The sequence below is a fragment of the Phyllobates terribilis genome, unplaced genomic scaffold (genome assembly GCF_046119375.1).
Source record: "Phyllobates terribilis strain yellow unplaced genomic scaffold, ASM4611937v1 Scaffold_11__3_contigs__length_659146591, whole genome shotgun sequence".
NCBI classification, from domain to species: domain Eukaryota; kingdom Metazoa; phylum Chordata; class Amphibia; order Anura; family Dendrobatidae; genus Phyllobates; species Phyllobates terribilis.
The window spans coordinates 321,977,562-321,989,420 of NW_027362771.1; the positions used below are offsets into that span (position 1 = coordinate 321,977,562).

Genomic DNA, 11,859 nt, shown 5'->3' on the forward strand with positions numbered 1-11,859 from the left:
CAGCCTCTAAGAAAACGTCTGTAATGCCAAACGTAAAGATCTCCTGCAACCAACTGCAGGGCGACTGTCTGTCACCTTTGACACACCCGTGACAGGTGGATGTTGTAAAGGGGTTTCTAATGTGGACATCCAAGCCTTTTTGAGTTCCCAAGCTCACCAGTGCGCTCTTTTTTTTGCAGAATGTAACAAACTGTAAATGTGTCTACTCCTAACATTTCTCCTACACTTGAATTAAAGCTGAGATTCTGCAGTTTAAGCCCTTATTATCTTGAATATGTTTTGGTGAACAGCTAAAATGTCAAAATTTTTGTCACTGTCCAAATATTTTTGGACTTAATGGTATCTAAGGCTGCTACATGAGCCTCTCCTTCTTCCTTTCTTTCGCTATTTAATTCTTGATTTACTATCGGCTTCTAACCTGTTCTTTGGACTTAAGGTTCTTTAAGCTGTTATCCTGCTCTGATCCTTGTCTCTGAGTCTCTCCTGGTGTCATGGGCGAGGGTAAAAATGATAATTATATTTTTCGTAGCCCATGACAGCACTCTTCTTACTCTTCATATTCCCTTCCTTTATTCTTGATGATGGTAGTGTGTATGCATGTGAAAAAAAAAGCAAAAAACTGTGGAGTCCACTTTTTTTTGTCAATTATTTTATCCTGTTTTTCCTAGTTTTATTTATAAGAACTAACTAGGTTGGGGAGGTTCTTTCCTTTTATACCTATAGGTTTCTTGGCCTGTGTAGGCGGTCCTCTCTCCTGGTGATGTCATCAGCTATGGAAAATTAAATTACCATTAGGGCTTATTCACACATCAGTATTTGGTCAACAGTGTTTGTTTACCAAAACCAGGAATGAAACTTACAGCGAAAAACTCCTGGTTTTGGCATAAAAATAGTGATGAAATATTGATTAAAAATACTGATGTGTGAATAAATCTTTGAGGAATTATCATTTTACTAGCTCTGATTCTGGATTTTGCCCATTAGCTTGATCCCAAGGGCTCATTCACACATCAATTTTTCACATATGAGTGGTATTCATTTTTTTTCACAGATAGAACTCGTACCTATGACAGTCAATTGAACTGTTCATATGTCCATGATTTTTGCAGACTGTGTGGTCCATACATAATCGTGGAGACATATCCAATATTGACATAGAATGCAAAAACACACTGGCGATTCACACAAAAAGGGGGAAAAAAGCTGCAGGAAAAAAGAGGGCTCTGTGTGTGTACTAGCCCACAAAAATTGTAAATCCTAAACAAACTACTGCGCTATACAAAGTGTTGAATTGTGCAATTCAATTGCACTATATATGTAGAGAGAGGAGAGGAGAGGACTTTTGAGGCAAATGTCCAGAGTGGAGTCAAAATGGATATTCACTCTTGATAGTTTTGCCCCCAAAGGCCTTAATTATGAAATAGAGCTTTATGCTTTTTAACGATGGTGTATTGGGGTGTGAGGAACCCCCTTGAAACCACTAAATTGGAGGATTGGGAGGACCCAGTATTGAATGGGGTGAGTCAGAAATGTCCCCATAGGATAATTCAAATGGGGCATATTGTCCATGCTAGTATTTCTGGGTAAGGGTAATAGAGCACAACACCCTGTTCAGGTGTCAACTCAACTCAACCTTTTTATTATAGTACTATATTTATTTTTTAATATGGGTGTCTAACGATGTCCAACATGCAGAGCTGCAAGAAGGCTTACTGACTGGGGGACGCTTCCGCTCCCTACCGCCAGCCCTTGTCGCCGATTTGCGCGGGCACATTCTTCATCGCTTGCCAGTACAGGACCTACCACTCCAGTAGGCAGGTGCTTGTTGCCTCATCATGTCATTTGCTGTTCTGTTCTTACAGCCTGATTGGAGCAACGCATCCCTTTCTAAGTAAGTGCTTCTTGTAAAACGTGTACTCCTAGCAAATGCGGGCTCCTTAAGGGGGTTCATTGATTTGCATTTGCATTATACCCCTAGTGTGTAATTATTATTAACCCCTCTGTAAGCATTGATTTTTGTGCATTCATTTAACAAGGAGGTCTTAATATTCCTATCCTATTTATGTTTTCTCTATTTTTGTTTACATACAGTTATATGAAAAAGTTTGGGCACTCCTATTAATCTTAAGCTTAATGTTTTATAAAAATTGGTGTTTTTGCAACAGCTATTTCAGTTTGATATATGTAATAACTGTTTGACACAGTAATGTTTCTGCCTTGAAATGAGGTTTATTGTACTAACAGAAAATGTGCAATCTGCATTCAAACAAAATTTGACAGGTGCATAAGTATGGGCACCATTATCATTTTCTTGTTTTAAATACTCCTACCTACTTTTTACTGACTTACTAAAGCACTTTTTTTGGTTTTGTAACCTCATTGAGCTTTGAACTTCATAGCCAGGTGTATGCAATCATGAGAAAAGCTACTTAAAGTGGCCACTTGCAAGTTGTTCTCCTGTTTGAATCTCCTCTGAAGAGTGGCATCATGGGCTCCTCAAAACAACTGTCAAATGATCTGAAAACAAAGATTATTCAACATAGTTGTTCAGGGGAAGGATACAAAAAGCTGTCTCAGAGATTTAACCTGTCAGTTTCCACTGTGAGGAACATAGTAAGGAAATAGAAGAACACAGGGACAGTTCTTGTTAAGGCCAGAAGTGGCAGGCCAAGAAAAACATCAGAAAGGCAGAGAAGAAGAATGGTGAGATCAGTCAAGGACAATCCTCAGACCACCTCCAGAGAGCTGCAGCATCAACTTGCTGCAGATGGTGTCACTGTGCATCGGTCAACTATACAACGCACTTTGCACAAGGAGAAGCTGTATGGGAGAGTGATGCGAAAGAAGCCGTTTCTGCAAGCACGCCACAAACAGAGTCGGCTGAGGTATGCAAAAGCACATTTGGAGAAGCCAATTTCTTTTTGGAAGAAGGTCCTGTGGACTGATGAAACCAAGATTGAGTTGTTTGGTCATACAAAAAGGCGTTATGCATGGCGGCACAAAAACACAGCATTCCAAGAAAAACACTTGCTACCCACAGTAAAATTTGGTGGAGGTTCCATCATTCTTTGGGGCTGTGTGGCCAATGCCGGCACCGGGAATCTTGTTAAAGTTGAGGGACGCATGGATTCCACTCAGTATCAGCAGATTCTTGACAATAATGTTCAAGAATCAGTGATAAAGTTGAAGTTACGCAGGGGATGGATCTTTCAGCAAGACAATGATCCAAAACACCGCTCCAAATCTACTCAGGCATTCATGCAGAGGAACAATTACAATGTTCTGGAATGGCCATCCCAGTCCCCAGACCTGAATATCATTGAACATCTGTGGGATCATTTGAAGAGGGCTGTCCATGCTCGGCGACAATCAAACTTTACTGAACTGGAATTGTTTTGTAAAGAGGAATGGTCAAAAATACCTTCATCCAGGATCCAGGAACTCATTAAAAGCTACAGGAAGCGACTAGAGGCTGTTATTTTTGCAAAAGGAGGATCTACTAAATATTAATGTCACTTTTCTGGTAAGGTGCCCATACTTATGCACCTGTCAAATTTTGTTTGAATGCAGATTGCACATTTTCTGTTAGTACAATAAACCTCATTTCAAGGCAGAAACATTACTGTGTCCAACAGTTATTGCATATATCAAACTGAAATAGCTGTTGCAAAAACACCAATTTTTATAAAACATTAAGCTTAAGATTAATAGGGGTGCCCAAACTTTTTCATATAACTGTATATAGTGCAATATCTCTCAGCAATGTCCAAATCTCCCTGTGGGGTTTAAGTCTGAAAATCCAGGCTCTCTTAGACTCAGTACCTCAACAGCCAAAAGGGTCCATTTTCAAGCCATTCGTAACATGACAAATTACAATGCTGCACACCACTAATGGAAAGCTACTGTCTAGCAGGTCACTCCTTTATCAGTGGGTCTGCTTGAGCAGCACAGCAGCACACAACACCCTCGAATTCAGCTGTCCTAACCATTCATCTCTTTGTGAACTCCCTTAGATTTATTTCACACTAGAAGATTTTTATGTTACTTTTTTTTAACTGAAATAGATCCACTCTAAGAAATATCATAAAATATTAAGGTGAATTATGCACAGTATGAACATTAATCTCTAGATATTTGATGTTTATCCACCATTTTTAATTGAATAGCAAGTTAATATACAGTATGTAACAGGCCTTTTATGTTTGTAACCATAGGAGTCAACAATAGATGATGTTCCTGAGATCTGTCAGCTGATATTAAAGCAGGTCTCAGATTTGCGCTCACAAAAGGTAAGTGACTCGTGTCCGATGTGAGAGTGAACCATCTGCAGATTTTGGTGTGCAGTTAGAGGAGAAATCTATGCAAAATTCTATTTTCATTTGTAACATGGTATACAGGCCTAATTCAGGAAGTCCGTGTCAATCCGATACCAATACTTCTTTGCAAATTCTATGTGTAAGATATCAGAATTTAAAGGGGTATTCCCATCTCCAAGATCCTTTCCCAATATGTAGTAGGTGTATTAATAATAATATGAGTATATTTCTCCAATTAGAAATGTAGTATAGTTTTTCTGATTCACTGTCTCTTTGCTCATGTGCAGGCATTGCAGGACCTTAGGTATCCATGGTTATGTCCACTGATATAGTGACAGTTAGTTAGCTAGTTGCTAGTGGTCGTAACCATGGATACCTAAGGTCCTGCAATGCCTGCACATGAGGAAAGAGACATAACTAATCAGAAAATCAATACAATATTTCTAATTGGAGGTATTTGCTAATATTATTATTATTACACCTACTACATATTGGGATAGAATCTTGGGAATGGGAATACCCCTTTAAAAGGAATCTGTCACCCCCTGGGAGTTATGAGACCTCTAATATGGCCATACAGGTTATATAAATGTAAATCTATACCTACCTGTATGTCCCATATTAGCGATCTGATTGCAAAGAAATGTCTTTTTATAAAATCCGTTTTCATATGCTTCTTCTCATTCACATCCCGCGCATGCGCAAAGCGCCTCTAACGTAAGGCGTATTTTTTTTTCTCCCTGCCCTATGTTACACTGCTGTGCTCTAGTGCGCAGGCGCCGGGGAGACACTGTGACCTCCGCTCCAGTGACCTCCGGCGTTCGCAACAGTAAGGTTTGGTTCCCACTTCCTCCCGGATAGTTGCTAACTATCAGGATGCCTGATTACCGTGACTCCCCGGCGCCGCACAGTAGAGCACAGCAGTGTAAAATAGGACAGGGAGAAAAAAAAATGCGCCGTACGGTATAGGCGCATTGCGCATGCGCCGGATGTGCAGCCCCAGACTGCACATCACAGGGGACTGTGACGTGCAGGGGAGGGTAGGGGAAGGTGGGAATATTTACATTAAGTAGGTAGGCAGGGATTTCTTGGCGTCCCCAGGTCGCCAAGCATAGGAAAACAGATTTTATAAAAAGATATTTCTCTGCAATCAGACCTCTAATATGGGACATACAGGTAAGTATAGATTTATATTTCTATAAGCTGTATGACCATAGTAGAGGTCTGATAACTCCCAGGGGGTGACAGATTCCCTTTAACTTAGAGCTTCACTCGCTGTAGAAATGTATTCTTTTTTTAATTAACCTCAGCTCTTTTGGCTTGTTCACATGTTGCGTTTTTGCCTTGCAGTATTTTACAATACCAGCAAAGTGATTGAGATTTCTGAAAGCTCATGCATATGCTGCTTATTAGTTCCTTGCAAGCGTTGTAAGCGTTTTTCAAATTTGCAGTATGTCAATTCTTTCAGCGTTTTTGTTGCATTAGGCTATGTGCCCACGATGCAGAAATGCTCCGCATTTTTCCTGAGCATTTCTGCATCGCGCTGGCAGAAAAAACGCATGCGCATTTTACATGTGTTTTTTTCTGCCAGGGACAAGCGTTTGTCAAGCGTTTTTAGCATGTGATTTTGCATGCTTTTGTCAAGTTCTTTTCCAAGCGATTTTAGCATCACTTGGAAAAGTGCTTGAAAGTTGGTCTCACAATATAAATCCATGCAAACGGCATGGATTTATATTGTGTGACCAACATAATGTTAAAAAAAAAAGAATTAGAATGCAAAAAATAACCTTATAATCACCTTCTGATGGCCCCCGCTCTGCTCCCGGGGTCGCTGCTGGCTCAGTGGCGGGTACCGGTAATGTAAAAGACCTTCCATTACGTCAGCGGTCATGTATCAGGTCACGCGACCACCAACGTCAGCGGTCACGTGACTTGATATATGACCGCTGACGTCATGGAAGGTCCTTTTACATTACCGGTACCCACCACGGAGCCAACAGCGACCCCGGGAGCAGAGCGGGGGCCATCAGAAGGTGAGTATAAGGTTATTTTTTATTTTAATTCTTTTTTTACTTACAGGTACTATGGTACCCAGGTCTGGAGGAGAGTCTCCTCTTCTCCAGACCCGGGCACCATCCGTGCATTAATCGCATAAGATATGCATGGCTACATGTTGCCATGCGGATCTTATGCGATCCAATGCAAGTCAATGGCGGCGATTGGGTTTTACCGCAATGCGAATTCGCAGCGGAAATATCTGCATGATGTGCACTGCACATGCGGATTTTCATTGCAGTAAATGGCAAACCTATTACAAGCAATTTTAATGAGTTTTCGCAGCCAAAATACGCCGCAAAAACGTATTAAAATTGCTTCGTGTGCACATAGCCTTATTCACCCATTCAAATTGGGTGCATGTAAAAATGCATGTAAAACATGGCAAAAACATGTGTATTTTAGGTAGTTTTCCTTCCAACATTATGTTTTTTTGCAGCAGAAAAATCTGCTGTAAATACTAAGCTTGTGCGGCTGCCTAATAGCAAATGTGAAAGTTAGTATCTATCACTAAATCTTTCTAAAAACAAAATTTTATTGTGCCAAATTTTGGGCACCTCTTCTACCATTGGGGTGTCTTCACATTCTGCGCACATGTGATGTGGGTCCAAAGTGTGGTTGCTAAGAAGTCAGATTGCTAAAGTTGTAGCGACTTTCTGCTGTATAATTTGAAATTAACCATAAATGACCTGCTTACAAATGACTTCATATACTATGCGATCATTGACAGTTTTTAAGAAATTGGCAATTTATTTCTTTTTAGTAACTGCACCTTGAACATGCAGTAAATATATGTCAAACACTGTGTGGACTCATCTTTAGGCCGGGTTCTGTCCATGTGCACAACAGATAACACAATATTTATTTTGTCTCCTTTATTTTCTTTCTTTGTAGAAAATAACCAATGCCAGGGCTACATAAAGTTGCCGAAATACATTGCTAAATCTGCCCTATTTTTTTTCTGTAATTCAGGTACACTTTCTCTACTGGAAAGAGTTTGCTGAGAGGGTTCAAAAGGTGTTTCCAAATCCAGTCTGTCCAACTACTCTTCTAACAGCTGTGGAATATCTACATAATATATCTGAGGTATCATTGGCCCTGAATACGTTTTTATTCCACTGTAGTTCAGTGTAATGATAAAAATGGAAATAAGTAAAGGCTTTTATAGCCCCCTTGGTATATCTCGAAAACATTTAGATAAGCACGGCAAAATATGAATAATAATTCTTAGAAATGGTAGATTTCTCAAGAATATTTAATTATCATACACAGTGATGGCTCATGTAGATGTCTGTGAAACTCTGTCCAAGTACGGATTACATGTGCGGACTGTCAGTGGGTCTCCTGAATAAAACTCAACAGCCTCATATACAGCTGTGCTCAAAAGTTTACATACCCCGGCAGAATTTTTCCTTCCTTGGCCTTGTTTCAGAGATTATGAATGATTACATAAAAACTTTTTCTCCACTCATGCTTATTGGTTGGGTGAAGCCATTTGTTCTCAAACTACTGCTTTTTCTCTTTTTAAATCTTAATGACAACCAAAAACATCCAAATGATCAAAAGTTCACATAACCCATTTCTTAATACAGTGTATTGCCCCCTCTAACATCAATGACAGCTTGAAGTCTTTTGTGGTAGTTGTGGATGAGGTTCTTTATTTTCTCAGATGGTAACGCTGCCCATTCTTCTTGGCAAAAAGCCTCCAGTTCCTGTAAATTCCTGGGCTGTTTAGCATGAACTGCGCGCTTGAGATCTCCCCAGAGTGGCTCAATGATATTGCGGTCAGGAGTCTGAGATGGCCACTCCAGAACCTTCACTTTGTTCTGCTGTAGTCAATGACAGGTCGACTTGGCCTTGTGCTTTGGATCGTTGTCATGGTGGCATCGTTATCAAAGACCATACTAAGGACCAGGGGGCACTCATTACGGGTGGAAGAAAGGTGATTCCAGCAGCTAAATAGGAAAGGGTTCTTTACAGTCAGATCAATGCCCGACCACAAGAGGTAGTAATGGCCGACACTATAACAGCTTTTAAAAAAGGGCTAGATGATTTCCTCACTACACATAACATTGTGGGTTATAGATAATTTAGTGAAAAAATGTACAATTGGTGGAGAAAGGATGAACTTGATGGACCGTGGTCTTTTTTCAACCTATGTAACTATATAGTTATGAGTTTCATGGATATCTGCATGAGCCCTAAGGCTAAGCTCCCATGATTGGTATTTGGTGTGTTTTTTTCTGCTGTATATTTTTTGTACACAAAAAGCACAGCATATTACAGTTCCAGCAAAGAGATTTAAACATTTTTTTACCCCACGAAAACTTGCACAATAACACAATAAAAACCCATGTAATCTTTATTAATAAGGTTTTATTGAAGCTAAGTAACAGGACCTCTCCAAAGCAAAGCAGTTTTATTTAAAACATGTCATACCAAAAAGAGACAAAAACCACAGCTGAAAAAAAAAGCAATAAAAATGCATGTAAAAAAACAACTAAGGTAAATTAATTTAGCTATATGGTGCAGAAATGTAGCAGAAAATCTTCAGCATCAAAATCTCATCAAATACTCATCATGGGAACTGAACTTGGTCTAAAGCATCTTTAAGGCTAAGATCCCATGTTGAGTACTCGGCATGTTTTTTCAATTGCGTATTTTCAGTGCACAAAAAAAACATAAGGTATTACAGTTACAGAAAAGTGTATGGGACTTATAGAAATCTCATGCCTATGCTTTTAATATGTCAATATGTGTTTTATTTGCAGATTTTACCCATAGACTTGAATGAGGTGAGAATCCGCAGATAAAAAAACGCATATGCATTTTTATTGTGTTTCCGCAGTTGAAAAGCAACAGAAGCACATGTAAACTGCACGTGACTTTATCAATGAAGTTTCATTAAATTTAAGTAACAGAAAGTGTCCAAACAAAGCAGTTTTCTATAAAACATGACACAGGAAAAATGAGAAGAAAAATAAACGTAATAGAAAAAACACGATATAAACGCATGTAAAAAAAAAACTCAACAGCTCAGTGAAAAAACGCAAGTAAGCTAGTTTAGCTAATTGTCATTAATTCTGCAGAAAACATGCAACATAAAAAAACACATCAAATACCCATTGTGAGAACTTAGCCTAAAGCATTTTTAACTTTTCTATTTAACAGAAGTCGTAGTTTTTTGCCTTAGCTTTGAATAACATACAGATAATAGGAAATATTAATATTGTAGTACAATCCTGGAATAAGTCTGATCACTAGAGAAAGTATGAGGCCCAATCTAATATCTATCTATATAGGTTTGGTTTTAGAATATGAATGAACCTCATTTACTAATGTATATTATTTTTGCAGCTATTATACCTGCCGCAGTACTTTTTACAAGGAATACAACACTCGGCCACGGCAACTTGCCAAGACTTGCCAAACGCTACTGAATTAGAATCTGAAGCCACATCGTGTCCTAGAAATCTGGCATCTCATCTAATTATCTTAGATTTAAACTGGTTACTACAGGACATTTTTGGTGTATTTGGCAACTTTGCACTTAGCCCCGCATCTGGCACAAATAGAGAACGATGGAGTTCAGAAGAAATTATTACTGCCTTGAACTTGACAAATGGTGAATCAGAAGGTATACTGGAATTACTGGAAGCAATTGAACTTGTTTTTAAAACACAAAAAGGTGATTTTGTGGTGCCTGGTTGGCTAAAAAAAGGCGGACCAGAGAGCCATGGGGCATGGGAAAATATACGAGGTGTTGGATATCGCTGGAATAATGGCAGTACAGGACTGTTTAGCCATTTTTTAGTGGGTCGACTTCAGATCCAGCTTATGCGTAGCTTTCAAACAGTCAAATGCCAGTTCTGGAAGCAAGGAGCACTTTTGGGTACAATGGCTCAGCTGAGGGTCGAGGGCTCAGAAGATAGGAGACTCTTGGGTACAGTGGCTCAGCTGAGGGTCGAGGTCTCAGAAGATAGGAGAAATTTATACATGATTGGAAGCTGGAGAAGGAAGGGCGCAGAGGGAGATTGTGAGGGAGATTGTTACCACCTCCTGGAAAGCGTGGGAAAAGTAGTTGAAACTCTTCTTAGGAAAGAGCAAGAGCAGGACTATGTAAAGCTTCATCTTTGTCCTACAGAGCTACGCAATTTGACTCTCATTTCTGAAGTATTTACTTCTGCAGGATTTGTCCAGCCAACTGCCATAGTTAAGAAACTTAGTGGATTTAGTTTTATGCAAATCTTGGAAGCTGAAATGAAGAATGAATCCCTTTGTGGTAATTGGAATATACAGCCATGGGAGGTATTGTTCCCGCAGCATGACACAAGAATGTTGTCTACTCTTGGAATGAATTGCAGCACCCGCTGGCTTGAAAGCGCTGCACTCTTAAGACTTTGCAGTCTACTAGACACCAGAAATCCCTTAGAACTAAATTGGAAAAGACTGGGAGAGTTGCTTGGAAAAGCAACCATCACTATAGTGACAGAGATTGAGGAAGAGGCAAGTAACAGAGGATTGTCCCCTACCAAACTCACATTAAATAAATATCCTGTTTCATTGAATCGCCTAAGAGAATGCTTAAAACAAATGGAAAGAGAAGATTGCATAAGTGAAATAGATAACATGATGAAGAAATTGAAATATAAGGCTGAAAATCAATAAATATGTGACTGTTTTTTGAATTTTTCATTTGTCTCATGAGTTTTGACTGGAAAAGTATGAAGTTGGGTTGTGTTGAACTTTGACAATGTGATAACTTTGGTTTCAGCTGAATGTGCATCAGAGGAACCATCGGCTCCTTGCACCGCAATAGCTATACAGGCTGGCAGTCAATCAGAGGCCAACAAATGACACGTCTTGGGTGGCTGTTGATGTCACTGCCATGCGCCTCGTTGCCCCTTTGTACTGGCTATGAAGAAGTAAGAGGACTCTGCTAATCATTGGAGATGGGACGGGTGAAAAGAAACATTTATTTTTTTTAAATGGGGGGCATTTTAGATTAGGGGCCAGCAGGATGGGGGACATTATTACAGTTTAGGGACATTATGTCAGGAAGGGGCCAGGATGGGGGACATTATTACAGGATAAGGGACTCTATTACAGTTTAGGGGCTAGGATGAGGGACAATACTAGAGGATGGGGGACAGGGTGTGTGACTTTTTTACAGTGTGGTGGACATTATTACAGGATAGAGGTCAAGATGGGGGACTTTATTACAGGATAGGGGTCAGGATGAGGGACATTATGACAGGATAGGGACCAGGATGGGCGACATTAATAGAGAAAGTGGCCAGGATTTGGAATATTATTAAAAGAAGGGGCAAGGATGGGGGACATTATTAAAAGAAAGGGGCCAGGACATTATTACAACATGGAGAACATTATTACATGGTAGGGGCCAGGATACGGGGGACATTATTAAAGGGTAAAGAACTTTATTACAAGATAGGGGCCAAGATAGTGAACTTTATAATAGGCCACG

The 11,859-nt window shown here is 39.7% G+C and overlaps 1 protein-coding gene across 1 annotated transcript in view; it reads left to right on the forward strand.

The window, feature by feature from the left end:
* The window catches only part of LOC141166168 (uncharacterized), a 79,352-nt gene extending 68,286 nt beyond the window's left edge, over nt 1–11,066 (forward strand). The window contains exons 14-16 of the mRNA XM_073652596.1: nt 4,215–4,289; nt 7,344–7,457; nt 9,729–11,066. Coding sequence (XP_073508697.1) covers nt 4,215–4,289; nt 7,344–7,457; nt 9,729–11,039 — 1,500 coding nt within the window. The 3' untranslated portion in view covers nt 11,040–11,066. The remainder of the gene's footprint in view (nt 1–4,214; nt 4,290–7,343; nt 7,458–9,728) is intronic.
* Nucleotides 11,067–11,859: the final 793 nt, after the last annotated feature.